Genomic DNA, 21,920 nt, shown 5'->3' on the forward strand with positions numbered 1-21,920 from the left:
GTGGCTAGAATGGACATCATTTTTGCCGTAGTCAATGCTGTGTTTACTGTAACGGTGGCTAACGTTATATGAGTAAGTCATCCGATGTGGCGAGGAGTAGGAAAGCCACTGTAGATCACTTTAAATCTTTCCTATCTATCAAGCCAGCAACTTGCATTATGCGAATAGTTCTAGGCCCTTCATTTACTTGCCATCCTGTGTCTTCCCTTTGCCCAGATTGACCTTGTGTTCTCCTTGTGTTGCCTTGCGCACTCTGCTCACCATAAACCCTCGAATGTTGGAACGAAATCCCTCGCTGGGGCTTTGGACCTAACAAAGATTAAATATACTGATCACGTGACTTTAATATTCTAGCAGAGAAACCGCATTTAGAGGTTGCTGCTACTAAAAGAGTCCTGTGTTCTGTATATTCTGAAGAAGTTATACCTGATTGGTGCGCCGAGTGTGGTTTTTTCCCGAAACAATGCACGTTTAGTGAACCAGGACAGTTCAATAGCGCGTCAGTTCACACTGGCATATATTGTACGACCTAATCCTCACAAATCTGCAGAAGGATTTGATACTCTTGAATTCAACTTCTTCCACCACAGACGGTCCAAAATGCTGGAGCGAACCCAAAATAATTCTGTGCGTATGTAGTAGAAGCTCCTCAAATTGTGCGACAACTGCTCTTGAAGGGCCGCTGTGTTCCAGAATGCATTAGTTTTTACGGGACAAATCTCCAAGACAAAGAATCCTTCATGACTTCAACGCGAGATGTAGTGCCTCTATCGTTCCTCTAGGAGCCCGGGCCCAAATAAAATAAGACTGCATAGCAAAAAAAGCCTAACGCTCTCCGAAACTGTATTCAGCGAATCGCAGTGAACAGCGCGGGCTAGTTTTAGCTCTCCCTTCTTTCGTTACTACTTTGGGGGCATACGTTATTTTCTCGGTTCGGTTGCACTGTTGACTGAGCAGTGTTCCGACGTCATCCCTACAACAAGCATACTTCATACGCTCCATGGTGACGAATGACTTTCTAACTGGTAAGCAGTTCTGTCGCAAGTCCATTCTACTGTACTGGGTGCATCATTATTCGAAGTATCTTAAAACTGCCGATGTACTGCAAATACTGAGCTATGGATACTGTTGCTACAGCCAACATTCCCGCAGCTGCTAGTGCAGCTCGTAATGTCGTTGCAGTGGTCCATAGTGCTATTTCTGTTGATTTGTAGCAAACCTTACAGCTCCTGCTACTGTTTGCTTAATTTATATTAGTGCTCCCTTTCCAAACAGTTCTAAGGCGAACCCATGCAATATACCGACGACTGCAATCACGAGTACAACCGTCTTGCCAGTTTTTTTCCTAAGCTTCACATATTCCTTTGAAATGTCAAACGGAGCCTAGCAGATGTAGTGCGTGTCTAGTGAGAAGACATACTCTTAGTGCATTCATACGTGCAAGCATTGTAAAGCTCCTTCTAGCGTCCGCGCATGGACGACTTGGCGTCTGAACCCGTTCAAAGCTTCAGAACAAGTTATTTTGTGTCACTTTTGAATGCTTATCCCGTACTTGTGCCATTACCTCATAGCGCACAGTACCAGGGCCGTAGTGGCTGCAAGCTCCATGCCCAAATAGAAGTTTCTTTGCTTGCTTAATTTTCAAACCTGCTCGTAGTTAAGCTCACCCGCAGTGTTATTCCCTATTGGTGGAATTGTGTGCAACCGCATGCAAAGCCTGGAATGGTACTGTATCCCACAGTAATATTAGTAGCGTCGAATTCTTTATTGGCTATTAGTCTTTAAGGCAATGGACCTGAACTAACTTTCTTCATGGCCCGAGCACCCTGCTAGCCTGAGAGTCAACATGCCTTCTCCAACTTATGTTAGTGCGTAGAACGTTCGAGCTGGCAAAGAGTATTTGGATGAGCAAGTGTAGTACCAGTTTTCTACAGAGGTGTCTAAAGAGGCCCCTTTCTTAAAGATCGGCACGCAGGAAAGCCAAAAATTTCCCAAAATGGAAGAAACTCAGGCCAATGCGTGAAGCACTCCTATCTTTCAGGACATGTATCAAGGATAGGGGAGGCTGGAAAGTCGTGAATGCCCACTGATCCAAAGAGAACTAAACTCATCATTTTTGAGTGTGCCACACTTGATCGTGTGGGATGAGTGGGGCTATGTCTATGCCCATTACCTACAGCGTTTCAGAGAACAGGCTGTCGAAAAGGCTTGTGACTGCTAAATAATGCCCATCGGTGCTCACGGACTGTGGTAGGGATGGGTACTTATGTTACTGGAGCAGCCTAACAAAGTCTATCAGTCCTTCCATGATCCTTCAGGCCCAGAACTCAGAAAAAGAGGTATTGAAACTGGATGACTTTGCGATCCGCTTCCAGCAGCCAAAAAACGCTATGTCATTCTTACCCCCGGAAGCCGCAATTAGGCAAGTTTTGTCTGGGGAATTCTTGAAATAACACTTAAAATTACCGTTCTTGGCACTTCAGGTATATTCTTCTCTGTGACCCTGCCATTCCAACTCAGTGGCAGGCCAAATTCGTCCCACATTCCTAGCCGATGAAGAGTTCCTACACAACAGAAAAAGACTGCCTTGGATGCGAGAACCCTCCTCACTACTCCGCTATTTACGTTCAGCATATTGCTGCCTCTGAGTGGCTTCCTCTGTTGTATCAGCCACTGCTTAATGGTACAAATTCACGCTGACAAGTGCCCATGCCTCAGTAGTGACGTCTTCAAGGGAAAAGTGGATAAGCAAGATACAATAGTGCTTAAGGAGGAAAACACAGAAGAGCGAAAGATGGCAACGGAGAAACAAAAGCAGGTCCAGCGCTCCGTTCTGCTTTTACAGGAAGCATCATCGACATAGCCCGGATAAACGTGTTGTGGGAGCTGCTGCCGGAGAACCAGTTTGTGAGAGCGCTGCTAGGCATGGTCGAGATAACAACCCTTGTCAAAAAGTACACGACATTATCCGTGCACTGCTTCACGGGCTTGCTGAGGTCTCCGCTTGTGCATTTATGGTATATACGTGGATTAATGGCAATAACCCGCATTTAGGTTCCAGAGTATTTTCGCACGAATGCGTCTATATAGTCAAAAGTTCAGCTTCTGCTTATGTAGCGAAATTCCCACCTGCGCCGATTTCTGTCCCAGCTCATGGTACAAATGGTGCCAATCGCTCAAGTTCATAGCACGGGGAAGCGTGTACATAGCTACATATGTGCTTTCTGTGTATTGGGGCGTCCGTACATACATATGCCGTTTCGCGCGTGCATAGTTTGCATGAACCAGGCGTTCCACCTGCCCCAGTGTTCCCTTGAGAGTTACTGATCTGCAAGTAGTAGGAGTCGAGAAGATCCCATTCGTGTAATTTTCAGAAGTAACTGCTCGCCGGCTTGATGAAGTGGAAAAGACCGACGTCAAAAAGCTTTTCCTCCTTTGTTGTCTCAGTATACCTAAAACGTGAACAGGGGCCGTCCATGGAGCAAGAGCTCGATTAAGGTAGCCAGCAAATCCACAAACGATAAGTAACGGCTATTTAGCGAGTGCATCTGTACATGGCCCCATACGATTCATTCAAGGAGGCAAGGGTAAGGAAAATGCCTTCACACCCAAGCAGCTTCTTTCCGTAGTTTACCAGCCTTGAAACCCGAAGATGCAGCATTACAGCTCAGCAGATCTGCAGAAGAAAAATCATCTCGACTTTCACAGCCATCACGTAACGGTTGCACTGCCGTTGACTAACATGTTCAGGGTCCTAAACCTGTCACGCTAGATCAGGGTTAATACCACATGTAAGGCGAATCGAAAGCCAACCCTTGCATGCATGTACAGGTATCTGTACTTTTTTGCAATCTTTTTATGAATAAGAGCCCCTTGCGTAGACGGCTATCTAAATAGAGAGGCGAAGATGAATTGGTTTCTAGATGCCCTTTAACCAGAAAACAGATTACAGGGCCTCGAAACAGCGAGCAACAAGCGTTTTAGGGATCTAGCGAGTGCAACTGTCACGCGCCTTGGTTATGGTGGCATCCGTATTTTAGTATAAATGGTTTGGCTCCGTAAGAAAGAACGTAAACCAGGGGGCGGCTCGCCCGATATGTGCCGTGTCACCGTGCAGCGAGCAGACTCCTTTACCATCTGCATCCACAGGCGTTCTTATACCAGGTACTTTGTCGCATTTGCATCTGTGCCTCTTTGCGTGACTCTGCCTTGAACCCGTTCTCTGAACGTGTCTTGCCCTCTATCTTCCGGCCTTTGCCATATGCCAGCTTGTGTATATAGCGCCGCCTGCGGATCGGCCTCTATTCCGCCTCTATTCCTAACTTCTTTCTTCTAGGGGCTGAGCTGTGCGTGAGCGTGTGCATGTGTATGTGTATGTGTGTGTGCATGTATGTGTGCATGTGTGCGTCCTTTATTGTGCCTCTGCTGCTACCCACTACAGCTGTGAAGCCCGCCAGAGTGCTAGGCCGCCTGTCGGAAAATACGACAAAACGCGTGAGACACCCGTGAGCGTGCTCTCCACGGCTGTGGACTTCGCGGCTTCCTCGCACGCATTAACAGCACAAATCCCTTATTTACAGCGGCGATTGGTGCTTCGGCCAAGGCGGAAGCTGCTGCTGCTGCACGAGAGCAACGAAAAAAGAGCTGCCGTTACACGCTCAGAGGCAGGCTTTTTTTGAGTATGCCTTCCGCTTTGGCTCGTTGATGCTCTTCCTCCTGCTGCTGCGTTGGCAGCCTATGCCGCAGTAGCTCGCCATTAAAAGAATGGCTGCTTCCCAAAACAACAGCATGGGCCATTGCTTGGCTTGATGCTTCACTAATAGCCGCAGTAGGAGCTGCTGGTGTTGCGGCTCCTGGTGCTGCTTCCTTGTGTCAATAAGGCCCTGCCTGCAGCATCAACTCGACAAGGGAGGACTGCAGCAATGGCAGCAGCGCCAGAGCCAAGTCAAGAAGTATGCCTTGCTGCTGCATGTGCTCGCGCTGTTGACGGTGAAACTTTGGCCCTTCTTGCCCCTGCTGGCGGCACTCTTCATGTCGCACTGGCTCCCAGAGGCAGCGTGAGTCTCCCGAGTCGTTTCGGTCCACAAGCCGTTCACATTGTTGCAGCAGACACCGTGTCTGCGTGGCTGCTGCTCTTGCTGCTCACAAGTCGCAGCCTGATGCAGCTTATTGCGCGCAGAAGAGTCCAAAGAGGCATCCGACTGTTGCAACTCGCGCAGTTCGCTGCTGCTCGAGCTGCAGACATCTGGGAAACTCGCACCAGGACACTGCACTTTCGCATGCAGTTCGGCGGAGCATTCTTTCAGCTGCTGTCGCTGCACTACACACTCAGAAAGTATGTTGCTCAGAGTGTGTTTGCATGCCAGCCTGCCGCTCAACGCCTAAAGACGCTTTTTCTCCATCCGAAGAGCTTTCCTTGACGACGTGGAGGGTCTCTCCACAGACTCTGTTCACCCCTGCACTGCTCGCGTCGGGAATGCTGCTGCGCTCTCGCATCCTCTTCCTGCAGCTGCCCACGATGTTGCGCTGCTGCTGCCAACCTTTTTACTCGCAGCAAGCGCTAGCTACCTTGCCTTTCCTAACTCGCCGGAAGAGAGCTGCGACACAGGTGTTGCTGTTTGCGCTGCTCTTCACGCCGCTGTACCGCCAGCGTTCCCCCATCAGGTTCGGTCCTACTGCTTGTGTCTGCACTGATCCTGATGCAACTGCGAGTGTTTTTCCTGATGCCGCTGCCGCACAAAAGACCTGCAGGATGACTGACGGGATACCACGCGTCACTTCGGCAGCCGCTAGCACCTGTCCTCTGTAGCCTTGCTGTGCTGCTGCGTGGCCATGTGCTTCAGGAGGCGCAGCTTCTGCTTTGACGTCGGCATTTGCGCGGTTGCTGTAGATGCTGCTGACTGCTGCTGCTCGTGCCGTGCAAGATCGTCTCTTCCACCCCGAAATTTTAGGCGCTCTCACTCCTGCAGCATTAATGTGGCATTATTTCAATTGACCTGCAGGCGGAATGTGGGTGGCGAGTTCCTTGTGCAGTTCTTCCTTCCGTGGACACCCCGAGATGCTGGGCGCGGCTGGATGCTGCGCTCTTCGCAGAGTCAAATCCCTGCGAAGAGCTCTTGCAGGGCCCCCTTGACACTCAAAGAGACTTTTCTTCGAGAAGAAGTCTTTAGGGAAAGCGTTGGGGGGTGACGAAGGCATGGCGCCGAAGTAGTCTCCCATCCCTCGCGAGAGGGTCGACAGGGGGCCCTTTGGAGGCCATCGCCACTCCCTCCCTGCAGTCTCGTCACGCAAATTTAAGGATGGCTTTAGAATGCTGGCAATTCGTGCATATGAAGGCACGGAAGGAGACAGCACGCTCCCCCATATCCTTGATACAGGTATGGGAGGCTCCCCCTGTAGGCCAGGAACACTGAAATTTCTCGCCATGTATGCGTGGGAGACTACAAAAGCCTCTCCAAATCAGCATAACACCTCTGAAAAACTTTAACTCCTAACGTAGACAAGACACCGTCAGCCTACTCCCACAGGGTCCGTCACTCCCCCCGGACACCCACACTACGCACATTCCAGCCATGGAAAACCATTGAGTTTCATCAAAAAAAGGCACGTACAGCAATATCTGCCGGCATTAGTCGGCTTCCTTCTTTTTCGCTGGACTGCGGCAACAAGTGAGTTTTAGTGGCTAGACGCAGAGACCGCAGCGTTACTCGCGCGCGGCGTCTGTGTATGGTGTAATGACACAGTGCCTCTTCTCGGTCTATGAAGCTAAACATCCTATTTACTGCCGTCTTGTGTAAAGGAGTGGCAGCCGCAGCGCGGGAAGCTGCAGCGATGACAGCTGGAAGGACCTCTAAGTTCCTCCCTCGCCCCAGCGCAGCGTTGTATATTCGCGCTTCCACGAAACATTGCTCAGGAACTAATTAAAGCTCAGCCCCTAAGAAGCCGGCCTGAGCAAAAGGCTTTAAGGGAGCCGTTGGGTAGCCGCAACAGAAGTGCGCCATCAGGCCCAAGACCCTCCAGTACGCCGCTGTACTTTTCCTCCTGTTGCTGCTGTTGCTGATCTAGCACGACAGACACCAACTCGCCTTTGAAGGCGAGGTGCCTCGCCACGACAGATCGAATCGGGCAAAACCCCTCGTTTACGAGCTGCAGTAACAGCTCACACAAATTCTTGTGCAGCATGTCAAGGACTCTTTTAACAGGCATTACCGCGCGGCTCCGGCTGCTGCTAGCAAAAAAATGCGCAGAGGGGAACGGCCAAATGGCGAAATCTTTCTGCTGCTGCAGCAGCTTCTGCTGCAGCTGTTGATGCTGCAACGCTTCACACACATCCGTGCTGCCCTGGTAGCAGCAGTCAGTCATGGGACCTCGAGGGTGTTTGGCAATATTAATGCCAATACCCACCAGCACCAACAGCGCATCTCTCTGAGCGCTTCCCGCAGCAGCGACTACATTTTCAGGCGCACTTCCAGCAGTAGCAGCACCTGCCGCCCCCGCCACAGAGACAGCTCGATTCGTATTTTGACATAAAACGCCTGCAATCTTTTTATTGCCCACAAGAACGTCGTTTACCCATTTGATGTGTGCCCCCTCAATTCCGAGTTGCTGCAGCACGCGGAGCACGGAGAGTGCAGCGACAAAGGGAAGATGCAGCAGCAGCGGCTGATGCTGCAGCGGCCACTGTAAAACATACGTCGCATGCAGATTCCCCGCTGAAGATACCCACCGCCGCTCCTCACCAGTCTCGCCGCTGCGCGTACCTACACCCGCCGTCTGCTGCGTTGCAGTGATGCATAAGCAGCGATCCCCCAAGCCCCATATATCTTGCTGTTGCTGCTGTTGCTGCTGTGCGCCTAGCAGGTGTACATACACCAGCTCATCAAGATGCCGTTCAGCCCACTTTTGCGTGGAATCCAGAGAATCGAACGAGAGCTCTGTCACGGCAAGAGGGGCTCCTACCGAGACCTCCCTCACGCGTGCAGCCGCGACAGCCACGTCCCCTGTCATTGAGTGTCTCGGATGCAGCTCGACAGCTGCTGATGCTTCGATCTCGGGGGGATCGCGTGCTCCTGCCTTGCCTGTCATAAGCCAGCGGCCCCTTTGGAAGGAAGAGAGGTGTCCCCTGGGGGCACCGACACGAGCGGCTGCCCCTGCAGCAACAGATCTGCTGTAGGGTTCTGGGATTTTTGTGGCTAAGAAAGTTTTGCGGCATGCTGCATCGAGACAGAGGCTTCGACGGGGCAACCTGCAGGGGGCTTGTGCGGCAGCCTGGTTCGCCAGTCTGCAAGAGCGCGAAAGTCTGAGCAGTTGCGGCTGGGCAAGGGAGATGTACGCCGCGGAAGGCGGTCTGTCGCTAATCGAGCCGTCTGTAGCAGACCGAAGGGCACATACAAGCGCGCCAATGTTGCTGTCGGATCTACGGGTGCCGCTGCAGTCCGTGCTACAATGCGGTGCAGGAAGAGTGCAGCTCGGGGCAGCCGAGCTCGGCAGCAGAACCTGTGAGAAGATCAGAAGAAACAGTGGCCATGCAAGCGCTACGATCCTGTGGAAGTTGCCACCTGCTGCTGGTGAGGACGTTGCTCTTCGTGCTGTTGCCACCACAGTTGCTGAACCATTCACATGAAAAAACCCACTCATGAGTTGTTTCATTAGCTCTGAAGTATCATTTCTGGGAATCCCGCCGCCATGGCTGCTGCTACTACTGCTGCTGGTGCTGCTCCAGCACACGGCACAAGACATCCGCTGTCGCCTGTTGCTGCCGCTACCAACCTAGTGCTCCTGCGGTCGTCGCCACTTCAAGAAATCGCAGAATATGCCACATTTTATACCCAAGTGCCTTGTTTAGCATCTGTAGAGCTGCTGTGGGCTGGAACCCACGCTAGTGGGTCGTCAGTCCTGCTGCTGCTGCTACTGCGTGCAAGGGGGCTGGCAGATTTCCGGGGGGAGGGAAGGTGGGTGGGTGCCCGCAGAGAGGCAGCAGCAGCAGCATGAGAAAAAGAAGAATACTGCAGCGAACGTCATCCAAAATTTGATACAGCTCTCATTTAGTCATGAAAACGCATCCTTCCTCTTGAATCTTAGGCGAATTGGCCGCAACAAGTGCGCCGGACGTCACACGGCAAGCGAAGCACGAGGAGCACCGACGACAGTTTCAAGACCACCCTGCATTTTGAACGGAAACTTGGGGTGTGTGTACCCGATCCGCCGCTGCGGCTGCAGAGAAACTCGTGGGTTTTTTCTTGACAACTTAATGCACTCATAGTTGCTGTTGCTGAGCTGTATTGGAAGGGATGCCTCAGGAGAGCAGGGGTCGCTGCCGCCGCTGAAGCGAGGAGTGCAGGCGCCCTTGGCCACTGGTCTTCCACTGCAGGCCTCTCAAGAGGTCGCTCCAATCGTGAAAGCGCTTCGTTTATGAAATATCCGACGCCAGGAGGAACGAGTTCTCCACTTCCTCCGAGAGCATTAGCAACCTGCACCGCCGTGGTGGGCAACATCTTCGCGCTCTTTCGAAAGAAACACTGGGAATGCGCGAGAAAAACGCCCCCAAACAGAGGGGATTTCGACCATATCTGCAGACATCTGGCTGTCCAGAGGACTCTGCAGCTGTAGCGTCAGCAGCAGCCGGATTCGCGGGACTAACGTCTGCATCCGTTGGACGCAAGAGGCGATACAGCCAGCACTTAGCCTCCTTTCCGACTACTACCGCAGTGCCGTCTTCTGCGAAATCTGCCACAACTGGCAAAGCATTTACCCGCAGGTGCTCAGATGCTTTAACCCAGCCCTCAAAACGAGCATTTCTAACTGCGTCAGAAGGCGCTGCTGTACTACCACGATGTATTTGCCTAGAAGACCCTGTTCACGACACCATCCAGAAGCAGCAGAGGCGGTGTCCTCTACCCTCACTGCCTTTGCGTCTCCCTCTGAAACTGCTGTTTCCGTACACTATGCCATACCAGCCTACTGCTAGAGAGGCTGCCGCCGCTGCTGCTGCTGCTGGTGCTAAGGGACGCACCAGAAAAAAAACGTGTGAACGGAAGGATGCGCTGTGCTCGTCAGAAGGATCCCGCCAAAAAGGCGAGCAGCAATGGCAGGAAGGACAGCAACGGCCCCCAAGCATCGTGGCGTATACAGCAACTTTGGTGTTGGAAGACGTTCAGACGTTTTGCGAGCAGCAGGTCTACATCGAGTCTTTACCCCACGAGATTCATTTGCGCACCAAGCATATCAAGAAGCAACCGCAGCGGAAAAGGCAGCCACACAGGTTTACCTCGCTTGCAATTGCCTTAACGTGGCTCCAGAAGCAACTGCACGGCGAGGGGGCCATCCTGCCTGCTGCAGCTGGCTGCCTCTGTCGCTCCTACACGCACATGTATGACGGCGTGCAAGAAAAGGCAACAGCCGTCGGCACAGCGGAGGCGACATGGGAGGCGGCATCGAGACGTGCGGCAAAGGGTGCCACAAGAACGACGCCAGCAGCTCCTTTGTGCATTTCTGCAGCCGCTCTGGAGGCCTCAACGCGGGAGGCGCACGCTGCACTGCAATTATTCTCCGTCCTTAGGCGGGTGAGAGAGGCGCACAAAGCAGCAGCAGCAGCAGGGGAGGGCAAGCTCTGCGCCAAGCATGCGCAGAATCCTGCTGCTGCAGCCACAGAGGCAGCTGCAGCGTGGGTGACCGCTGCGGCCGAGATTCCACGCACACTGCAGTGCACTCGAAGCAGCAGCAGCAGCGGGCATGCGGAGCTGCAGCGCGTTGCTGCTGTGGGGTGCTGCTGCTGTCCTGTGGGGTCTCCCTGGGTGTCTCTATCCGCTTGGCGCAGCTTCCGCTTGGCGTCACACCCCTCTGTCCGACTGTATGACGTGCTGCTGCTGGCAGCCGCGAAGCGGCGGCTCTTTACTGCGGCAGACACTTCTCCCGAACCACTGCAGCAGCTCATGGAAGCTTCAGCACTCGTGGCATGCATCGAGCAGAACTCTTCAGCAGCTCCCCTCCCTGCCGCCGCTGCGGTTGCTGCAGTCGCAGACATCGCCATCCAGTGTGCTGCTGCTGCCGTCCGTGAGTTCGTAGAAAGCGTTCCACTCCACCCGAGAAGCAGCAGCACTAGCACTAGCACTAGCACTAGCACTAGCGCTAGCACTAGCACTAGCACTAGCACTAGTACTAGCAGCAGCAGGCGAGTCGCAACGTGGATTTCAGCCCCTAATCCGTTCGCAGCGGCAGCGAAGACAAGAGAGCATTCTACCAGCAGACATAATCCTGCGCAGCTGCCGCCAGTGTCCCTCGCTTTCTTGATTGTGCTGCCCGAACTGGAGCTGCTGAGTAACAGCTGCTCAGCAGCAGCAGCAGCAGCAGCAGCAGCCGCCGCCCGCGCATGGGCCTCAGGTGCGCCAGCTGTAGTGCCTCTCGTGGCAGGAAGAGTGTTCTACAGTGCACCTGCAAAGGCCTGCCTTTTAAAGAAGTAGAAAAAGGCTCCAGCGGCGGGCGGCGTGGCCAGCAGAGCCAGTAGTTCCCCTATGCACGACGAGGACCGCAGCGTTAACTTTGCTTGTGAACGCGATTATAGCGCTGCACAACTCCCTAATGCGCAGACCATCCATGAGAGAAGTCTGTGAAAAGAACCCTGCCCCCACCCCCCCCCTACCCTCGCCTTTCACAGCTTCTTGTTCCTAATGCACGCAGCAGCAGCCAGCCATTGCTACGCAGTCCGTAGCCACGGTGTGCAGGTGCCCCACGATATAACAACGCGTCTACACTCAGTTCCATTAGCGAAAAAGCGACTCGTCTTAGGGCAATAGGCCACCAACCCTAGAAGGCGATCGGTGGCCTATCAAAGGCACGCATGAGCAAAGTTGAAACTGAATTTCTCCTCGGGGTCCTTCTATAATACACCCGGTAGGGGCCCACGTGTACAGGGGGCCGTCATGCGGTAAGTCTTGCAAGACCGAGGCGTCTGTTGCCAGTAGGCTGTATTTTACTGTTTCTGTTCAAGGATTTCACGTTTGGGATTAACCGTGCCTGCCTCGGAGCCAGCAACTCCAAAGTGGAACTGCACAGTAACATCCTCCCCTTCCACGCTCTGCCTGAAAGGCCTTTGCAGAGCAGGCCGCAGAGTAGAATAAAGTGAGGAAGATGTTGAGGCGACGGTTCAGCTCCCAGAAGCGCCGTGATGGCTTCGTAGTTCTATTTCCGCCTTGTTCACCTGCCTCGCAAAACGCGCAATGTAAAAAACCCCATGCTTCTGCTCCTGTGCCACGAAGGTGCACTGTGACGAGCAACGTATTCTTTAGGCAAAAAGTCGAGCTAGCACGACCCACCTCAGCACCTGCTGCCGCAGAGAGGAAAGAGTTAGAAAGAAACATGAAGAGTCTCCTCAAAGACTTGAGAAGCGCCTTTCCGTCCCTTTGCCACGCTGCACCTTACCCCTCCTCTTCGCCTCGCCGATGACCCTCACGTCGTGCACGGATTTTCTCCAGACTAGGCCGCCTCTAGGAATGCAGCATCTGCTGAACGTCATGCGTATAGCTGCATAAATCCCTTTTATCTCTTTCCATGCTGCAAGTTCCGCAGAAAGACCCTTAACTCAGCTCATTCCTCCATTGAAGGGAAAGGTATCGAGCATCCTTTCGAGGCCGCCCCACCCCTGCTGTCTCTGTCCGTGCCACTTCATGGGGTCTCAGCATAAGGAGAGAAAGCTGAGCTTTCTATGGTTTTACTGTACGCTCTAGAGAACCAATGAATATTAGCTTGCACCCAGTTGTACGCTGAAGCTGAACGCTAACGCACTCAACATGCCTTCCCAGAATCGGGAAGTATAACTCACGCAACTCCGCAGCAAACGCAGTGCACATTCTCCAAAAAGCACTTCTTAGCCTTTAATATTGCTCTAGTTGCAGCCGAATACAAGCAGTAGAGGAAAGGAGCTGCAAAGGCGTAGCCCGCCACCCTATACGGCCCCTAGGTGCAATTGCTCTCTCACTAACTCAAACCCCTCTCGCTAGCTGGTGCTGTTTATGGACCTCAGCAACGTCCATTTTTACTGCTCCATGGCTCCTTCTGAACCACGGCCACACCTTAGCTGCCCTAAAGTCTACGGCAGGAGTTGCGCTTTCGCAGCGGAGTGCGCCGAACGGGTAGCTCCGTGGCTGTCTCCCCGTTTGCGGGCTGCTCCTCCTCTTGAAATCTCGCATTTATGCTGACAGACCCAAACACTTCAGTGGGTAGGGAAGGCTCTGGAATTCCGAGCTAGCCTAAGAGGTGCAGTGACACTCGCTGCTCCTCCTAAACTCCTTTCAAGCTGCGTAGGTTCCTTTAACGCCTCTGAGGCGTGAGGTCACGCGGCAGTTGTGACCAGAAAAGCTTTACTGTCGGGAATCGTGCGCTAATTGAGCTGCTCTCACTGCAGCGCGGGCAGGGGGGGTCAGGAGTGAGTGCTATGCCAGCGGCGGGTGTTGCAACACCTGCAACACCAGCTGCTGCCAAATCTGCGCTACATCGCTCGTGTTTCAGGGAGCTGTGGCTCCTTCACATTAAAAGACCCCTAAGTGATTCAAATACCCACCAATCGAAGAACTAAACGAGAGGCTGCATGAGCGTTCAAACCCTTGCCACCCTCTAAGGTCACCTAGGGCCCCTCGGTAGACGAAGCTCGAACCCCACCCCCTCGAGGAGGTTCTTTAGCCTTGGGAAGTGAATTTTTCAAACAGGCAAGATGCATGCCAAAGTGCCTCTGACGTGTTTTTCTGAGCTCCCCGAAGGCCATTCTCGCGGGTATAGACTGCAGCAGGGCTGCTGCAGCCATCGCAGCTACAGCGCACCTCCTTACCAGCGCAGGAAAGGCGAAGCGGGTTGGGTGACAAGGCATCTTGAGGCCGTGTTACCGGAGCGTCTCTCTGCAGAAAAAAATCTCGCCGTAGCACATTTTTTTCTGCGGTTCGGCGGGTAGGTATCCCATACATAAAGCATGACCTGTGCTTGGCGGGGGCCCCTCCTGGGGGCCCCCAGGATACTTCTCAAGGGGCGTGTTCGCCCTCCAGCTGCTCCATTTGCAGCGAGTTTCCTCACAGGAGCGCAACAACTGACGCTTGCAAAGATCCTCGGAGGGAGACTGACCATTTCGACTGTGCCTCAGGGTACAAGCGGCACTTGGGTGTCCCCTCGGCTTTCTTCGAGGCACTCCAAAGCGCAGTCTGCTGCTGGATGGGCAACGGAGACAGCGCAGGCAGCAGCAACGCCTCAGGCAGCAGCAACACCTCAGGCAGCAGCGCAAGCTGCAGCTGCTGAGGACGATGCATACGAAGTAGATGCCACAGCCTGTCTGACTCCCTTGGTAGTGTCAGCAGCTGGAGAGGGACGCATCCTCCCCCAATCGGTTAGTGCAGTCATTCGAGAGGCCCTTGCTGCCTTTTCTGCAGCTACTGGCAAGGCAGATGCAGGGGGGAGCATGAGGCTCGTGTATCGGTACGACTTGTCTGCTCCCGCCTTTCGCACGCTGTTTCGGAGCGCAGTGCCTGCAACTCCTACGGCAGCAGGAGCAGCAGCAGGAGCAGCAACAGTGTGGCATCGGCAGCAGCAAACTTACGACTCTTTGGGGTCTCCCTTCTACGTGTTGCTGCTGCAAGCGATATATGCAGCTGCGGAGGGTGGTCCTTCAGCAGCAGCTGGATCAGACACCCTCAGCGCAAAGAGCGACAGCCTTGAAACAGCAGCTGCAGAAGTGGCTGCCATGTGGCAGCTGCAGGTTGCAAAGGATCTCCGGACCCTGCGATGGTCTGCAGAAGCCTTACAGGCTGCCGGAGAAGTCTGCTGGAAAAGCCTTCCTACTCCAGGAGGCGATGTCGTCGCTCCTCCTTCTTGCATGCAGCAGGAAGAACTGGAGGCAGCAGCCGTGGCGTTGCTCTGCAATGCAGCAGAGGCAGTATCGCTTCTGGCCGCATTACAGCTGAAGCTTTCCGTGCGGGATGCCGTCCCTACACTGCTGCTGTACGTCTCTCTCTATCTCTCTGTCTCTCTTTCTCGGCTGTTCGTACGGCTTGTGAAAGTCTTTTTCGCATCTCTAAGGGAATAGGGGGGAAGTTGCCGTCCTGGTTCTCGCTTTGCAGATGAGGTTCTTAACGGCCTTACAGAGAGTGGGGGAGAAAAGGGGGGAAAGTTGGAAGACACAGCAGACGCTGCTGCACCTCTGGTGACGCAGAGAGGCCTGCAGTTAGTTTGATTTCTGCCTGGGAAGCACGGAGGGGAAGAAGGAAGGCGCAGAGTGGAGCATGCAGTCCATACATATACACATATGTGCATGCCTAATTTGCGGCTTCGCTGATGCCTGTGTCAGTGCCTCCCTGCAGCGTCTGTGTGCAGCGTTTTAGAGCGCGTCTGTCTGTCTCGAGAGCTCTCGCAAGTCCAAGCGCAGCATAAGCAGCAGCAAGAAGAAGTGCTGCAGGCTGCGCAGTCTGCCGCGTTTTCCGTTGCTTTGCCAAGCCTGGCAGCCTCTCCGCTGTCGGGAGCAGCAGACGCAACAGCGGCAACAGCAGCAGAAGCGGCGATTCGGTGTCTTCATGCTCTAGGCCGGTGCCACTTGTTTAGCGAGGAGTTGCTGCGTGTGGTATCAGCGCATCATCTCGCAGCGGCAGCTCCCGACGCCTTTGCCTTGTATCTCTTCGAATGTGGACGTATGGGGCTTCGCTGCAAGCGCTATATTGGTAACTGCTGCTGCTGCTACACACACACACATACTCGAGATTCAATACTTTTGTCTTGCGCCGTGTTGGTGTTTGCTGCCATTGTTCCTCCCGAAACTTGCGGCTCTTCTTCCTGTCGCTATGTTCTGTAGTGCATATATATATATATACATATATACATATATATATACGTATATATATATACGTATATATATATATACATATATATATATATATAGAGAGAGAGAGAGAGCTGTTGCTACGGGTGGTGCAATTCCAGCTGCCGCTGGTGATCTTGAGGAGCAGAAAAATTACTGCTGCTGCTTTGGGGGGAAGAGGAGAGGAGAGAGGGGAGAAAGCTGCGTATCCATGTTTCTGAAATTTCACGTTCTCCTCGCTTTCGTGGCAGACACCTAAGCAGCGTTGCGGTGTGTGCCTTATTCCGTAGACGCATGCATCGAGAAGGCCACTAAGACAGCCGACGCTATGTCTCCCCCTTCATTGTTGCTGGCATGCGCTGGTCTGTATCGATTCTGCACGGATTGGAGGATGTTTTACCGCAGAGCGACGCCGCGTCTTCTCAAGCTAGTCAGGCTTCCTACTCTCCGCTATACCCCTCTTAGCCATTCTTTCTCTCCCCGAATCACGTTGGCAGTCTTCTCCCGCCAAGGAGGTCTTGCAGCATGCAGCCTTCCGGCTCTGTTCTAATAAAGGCGCCTGCTCCTCCTCCCCCTCTACTGCAACTTCAGTGGACGGCTTGTGATGCCTAATTGCAGCTTGATACGATGGACTACTACCAGCTGCGCTTGATGCTCCGCGTGGCGAAACACCTCAATCCTTCCTTCAAGGATTCCGAGCTGACGCTACTTTCGCGAGGGGCTGCTCGGCTGCTCTGCGCACAAGTGCCATCGCTCGCTCCTCAGCAACTCTGCTGGTGAGATGCCTGCAGTAGCAAGGCCACTTGGTGCTTCCCCAGATCCCTGCTGTCGGATTTTGTTTCTCTCCGCTGCTTTGTTTCTCTCCGCTGCTTTGTTTCTCTCCGCTGCTTTGTTTCTCTCCGCTGCTTTGTTTCTCTCCGCTGCTTTGTTTCTCTCTGCTGCTTAGCTTCTCCTCTTTCCCCTCCTCCGGCATCGCCTGCTCTTGCTGGATGCTGTTGGACGAACTTTCGCGAAGAGTGGTTGCTTGCAGGGTAAGGGCTTTTTGAGAGATCCAACGAGAAAGTGCTGACTGGCCATGTGTGGATTGTTGCCGCAGTATCGCAAGTTTCGTGGAGCAGCGGTGCAGTGACACCCCAGAGGAATATTCGACGCTCACGCAGTCCTTAGTCGCAGCTCTGGAAGCCACCGCCTCCCCTGCAAGCGCACGGCCGCTCTCCTCCTCAAATCCTCAAGAATCTTCAGCGTCAGTGGGAAAGGGGGGCACAGACAGTCTCGATCCGCTGGCTCTTGTGCATCCCCTCCACGATTTGGTGGACGTCGTGGATTGCATAGCCTCCTACGGTTCCCAAAGCTCCCTAGTGCCTCGCATAGAGTCTGTGCTGGCTTCGCGGTATACGGGTAAGCTCGAAGGGTCCCTGTTGGAATTTTGAATGGGGGTTTTCATGAGGAAATCCTTTACGGCATGTTGACACACAGCTAGCTAGCTAGCTAGCTGGCTAGCTGCCGCCCTCTGGCTGCCCGTGGCACTCCTCTCTCGTCAAGATTTTTTGTGTCTCCCAAAGCTCGTGGACGCGGCCTCTTTATCAGGACTGTGTCACGCGTGGATGCACTTCAAGCGGCGTGGCTGTTGCATGGGCGGAGGCTTAGTGGCGTCTTGTGCGAGGAGACTGAAAAAGCTATTCAGATTTAGGGGTTCTACAACCACATTATTCACATAGTACACATTATTCACATTATACACGTCATGCGCATAACAGACATACACGCGTCGCAAGACATAGCCACAACGAAAACTAAGGGCCTGGAGCCTCTCCCGTGCGCAAGTACATGCATGCGTCTTGGTTCTGCTGCAGAGATCGAGTATAGCGTCAACTTCACGCTTTGGCTTGTCTGTCTAGATGCGTTCTCGCGCGTCAGGGGATTTTACCCGCGTCAGCTGCTGCAGCATATAAGTGCCAGCCTGTGCAATCCCCTGGACGTGTGTAGTACTGGCCGTAGCGGCAGCAGCAGCAGCAAACCCTTGGAGGCACCCAGTCTGCTGGACTCTCTAAGCGTCCTCCAACGCCTCAAATTTATGCAAGCCCTTACTCGTCTCTCTTTCTTTCCTCTCTCAATAGTTCAGGTACTTGTTGTGGCGCTCAGAGTATGCGGCTGCACACGTAGGGGCCGCTTTGTCGCCTTTTCAAGCCACGGGTGCTGACATGACACGCCGTCTTCGCGGTGCTACTGCAGTTTCACCGGCGGGGCTGGGAGCGCAGCAATAGCAGCAGATGCGGCAGCTTTTGCTGAGAGTGCATGCATGCATGCATGCTGCGTGTGTGTGTCTCTCTTGTCTTGTCTGCTGCTTGCTTATTCAGATGTGGTGCATTAGCACGAAGGGGGAAGCCAGTTTGTTTCGGAGCCTTCGGGATACCGTGACTTGCGTTTTCCCTCTCGCTCTCATGGTGTACATACACCCGAAGTTGTTCTCGCGCGCCTTCGGATATGTGGAGAGCCGCTACAACGGGCGCAGGCAGAGACCTGTGCTCCTTGCCACAGACGCGTAGGCACGCTGCGATTGCTAAGGCCACACTGTATGGCTGCTGCAGCTGGCAGATAGAACCGACTTTACTCCAATAAAGCGGGGGGTGCTGCTGCTGCCACAGCTGCTATGCACGAACGTGCGGCGTCTGTCATCTGGCTACGAGGCCTATTCCTCTTGTGGCATTTTCTTGCAGTGCCGCGACGTCCATCTCTCTTCTAGGCACCCTGAGTGGTGTGCCTGCTTCCTCTTCTCTACTCTTCGTACTGTTGAAGAGAACTCGCACAGGGTTGTGCTGGCTGTCTTCTCTGCAGGCATTTGGAACCTTTCTACTTGTCACACCTTTGCTGGGCCTTTATCGTGGCTGAGATGCACAGTCGTCCCTTTTTCCTCTCGCTGCTGGATCGCTCCTTGGAGCTTTTGCCACTACCTGAAGGGGTCCTCTGTTCGGCACACACGTCGGACTCTTTTGCGAAGGAAACCTCTGAAAGAGACTTTCAGGGTGCCTTGCCCTGTGGGCTAGGCGATTTCGCAGCTGCGGGAGCAGAGGCGGAGAATCCAGCTGTGCGCGCTGCTGGTGCATCCGCTGCAGCAGAGAAGTTGGCAGGGGGCCATGAACTGCGTCTGACTCCACTAGACCGCATTGCCTATCGCAATCACTGCGAACCAGTCGCCTTGCTGCAGCAAGTTTGTCAGCTTCTCCAGCTCGAGGCTCCGCAGCTGGCGGCAGCTGCACGGCAGCAAGACGCCCTCAAGGCCTATGCAGGGGCCGTCGTCCGTTGGAAAGCAGACAGGCGGGGAGATATACGACAGTTCTGCGAGGAAGTGCGGGGTAGGAGAACGCGGCATTGGAGCTCTAGACAGCCACATGCACACACATACACTTTCTCTCTCCGTCCTTTGTTATTTTTTTGTTGGACTTCTCACTTTGCCTGTAGGCTCAGCCGCCATTCTGGCTCTCTAGGTGTCTGTGGTGCTGCTGCTGACTGGCCGTCTAGCAAATCTCTGCATGACTGAACGCCCTCTAAACTGCTTCAACTTTTGACCTTCTCCCTCGGGTGTGCGGGACAAAGGCGTAGCTGCAGTTGTCGTGGCTACGCAAGGTTGATTCATATTTGTCTGCCATCCTCTTTTCGTGCTGGGGAGCTGCGTCTCTGGCTCACTCTGCATTGCGTGTGCTGCTGCCGTTTCCAACTCCGCAGAGACGGCAAGCAAGGCCTCGCTTGAGTGGCGCGAGGCACTGGAAGGGACGCCTCCCTCCCCCGTACCAGCCTTTGGGCATCAATGGCCTTTCAGTGAAGTTTCTCTATGGGTTAAGGAGACTCCGCTGGTCCTCATGGCAGAGGACGAAGGATTGCGCCTCACCGCTAAAGCCGAAGGCAAACAAAGAAACTACAATACGGGGCATAAATATTTGTTACTGCGCGCATTTAGAGCTTTGGGAATTTCCAAGGTACGACCTGCAAAGGCCTCGCTCTCAACCGCTTGCTCCTTTTTGATATCGCAGGTTTCCGATGCGTCGCGCATGCAGAGAGGAATGGGGGATATGAAAAGACGGGGTCTTTCTCAAGCGTGTATTTGTATATGCCTGCCTGTGCATGTAAAGTATTTTCCTGCGCGCTTTGCTTTCTTCCATCATGCCTGTGGGCGCTTTGTCTCTCCTTACTTGCTCGTCCCCCGGCATGGTGGGGAGTCACTTGTCTTGGCCTCTTCCCAATGAGTGCTTCCTGTGAAATGATAACCTGTTTGCTTTCATGGGTGGTTCCTTTTGTGCTTGCTGCCTTCTCTGCCCCCTACAGGTCGCAACCATGGACTCTGAAGAGTGGTGCGCGGCGCAGAGTCTCGAGCAGAGAGTTGCTCTGCTTCAGAAAAAACTTTTGTCTTGAAACTTTTCTCGGGGAAGCCACGCGGTTTGCCATGACTCTAGGCGGTGCGTTGAGTGGCTAACCAGCCGACTGACGAACCGTCCCTCACCGTTTTATCCCCCACAGCAGGATACTGCCTCCTGCTTCAGTACTCAACGAGGCTTGGGGTCAGTACATTGGTTTGCCGTGAGGCAAATCAACTGCGGGTTATCGCCCCCTCCCCTTCCTCTTTTGTATTTTCGCATAAATCTTTTCAGGTCTCAGTTTTTGTCGTTTACCGTGGGTCTGTAACATGAGGGAGTCTCCATGAGCAAACAAGGATTAGCACTATTAGCTCCACACAGCAAAAGTGGTGCAACCTATGTAGGGCCTACCTACTTCGCCCATCGTGTGTTTGTATTTCCCAAGGTTACGTTTTCTGAGTAGTTTATCATGTGCTATTGGAATTGATGCCCTGCAGTATGTGCCCCTGGTGTATGGGTTGCTACATAGGAATAACAAATGGGTTGACGATGCACAGGCGTTTACGGCTTTGTGTGAACCGTTGGTACCTGTCATGTTTGGACCTCACTCTTGGCCGTTGCAGCTCTCACAAGTGAGGGCATCCCACACCGTTGTCAGTGCCTCTGTTTTAAGGCGAGGCCATCGCTGCACAGTACAGGATTCCCGAACGACCCCGCTAGGAGTCTTGGTAAAAGCAAAGTAAGCAGGTCTGTATTATCAATGGGGAGGTCCACAACTCACCTACTTCCCTCCCTGCACAGCAGGCATTGATCACTAGGAATTTTGAAGAATCACTGGTAGCGCAGGGATCGACTTGGAAGGCGTGTGGAGCTTGAAAGTTTGATTCAAGCGCTGGGTGTCAAGAAATGCACAGTATGCAGGAACGGAAACGAACTCACACGACCCCAAACTGATTTTCTGTTGACTCTACAAATAACACAAACAGAAAAGTAACGGTGCGAGAGAGCTTCACAGGAAAGGATATAATGTCTGCGGCAAACATCCCAGTCGAGCGACGCCAACGAGTAGCGCAGCCATGATCGCCTTCTTAGCTTAGTCGGTAGAGCATTCGCTTAGTAAGCGAATGCTCTACCGACTAAGCTAAGAAGGCTGGTGATCTCTCTCAGGCCACACCCCGCAACAAATATGAAGCTGCATACTGCTGTATAGCGGCACTACTATGTTTGATGTTGTATTGATACAAATGCACTACATGGCTTCTTGGCTACCAGGCAGTTTGGTTTGCTAGAGTACTTGCTGGACATCTACGTCGTTTCCTTCTTGTAACTTCCGTCTACATGATATGGCGCTGTTAGAGTAAATTATCAGTTTATTCGCTGTTTTCTAAGAGCTTCGTGGTGAACACAGAGGCTACCAAGAGTGACAATGTATGCAGTATATGGCTGTGGTGGGGTTGTTGTTACTAGGAGAACAGGGCGATCTACGGTCATGTCCCTGATGCCTTTTGCATGCCCCAAGGGTTCAATGATACTCAGAATTATCATTTTAAATTGAAATACGCCTTTACGAATATTCCCAGTAGCAACACAACTACTTGCTTTTTCTGAAAGATTATTCACCGTGACCCCATGTGACCATTCAGTTCTCCATTGGGCGCCTGCTTGATTCGTTACAAAGAAGCAGGTTCTTTTCCCTTGGCGTTTTACTGATAGAAACGCAGCTACAGTCACTCGTGGAATGTCGG

General features: G+C 53.2%; 3 protein-coding genes across 3 annotated transcripts; 2 read left to right on the forward strand and 1 right to left on the reverse strand.

Annotated features, from left to right (window-relative positions):
• Positions 1–4,155: 4,155 nt before the first annotated feature.
• On the reverse strand, positions 4,156–8,649 carry LOC113146911. Its single transcript, XM_026335669.1, has 4 exons — positions 8,559–8,649; positions 7,274–8,366; positions 5,244–5,319; positions 4,156–4,332 (listed from the first exon to the last, which is right to left on the reverse strand). Exons 1-4 carry the CDS (start codon positions 8,647–8,649, stop codon positions 4,156–4,158), a joined length of 1,437 nt encoding a protein of 478 aa, XP_026191454.1.
• Positions 8,650–9,524: 875 nt separating this feature from the next.
• LOC34619195 lies at positions 9,525–11,459 on the forward strand. Its single transcript, XM_026335680.1, has one exon. It carries the CDS (start codon positions 9,525–9,527, stop codon positions 11,457–11,459), a length of 1,935 nt encoding a protein of 644 aa, XP_026191465.1.
• Positions 11,460–13,429: 1,970 nt separating this feature from the next.
• LOC34619194 lies at positions 13,430–20,233 on the forward strand. Its single transcript, XM_026335688.1, has 11 exons — positions 13,430–13,490; positions 14,328–14,976; positions 15,349–15,689; positions 16,117–16,256; positions 16,445–16,602; positions 16,923–17,224; positions 17,680–17,948; positions 18,184–18,368; positions 18,662–19,179; positions 19,550–19,800; positions 20,147–20,233. Exons 1-11 carry the CDS (start codon positions 13,430–13,432, stop codon positions 20,231–20,233), a joined length of 2,961 nt encoding a protein of 986 aa, XP_026191473.1.
• Positions 20,234–21,920: the final 1,687 nt, after the last annotated feature.

Source organism: Cyclospora cayetanensis, unplaced genomic scaffold, assembly GCF_002999335.1.
Source record: "Cyclospora cayetanensis isolate NF1_C8 unplaced genomic scaffold, CcayRef3 CcayRef3_contig_114, whole genome shotgun sequence".
Lineage (NCBI taxonomy): Eukaryota > Apicomplexa > Conoidasida > Eucoccidiorida > Eimeriidae > Cyclospora > Cyclospora cayetanensis.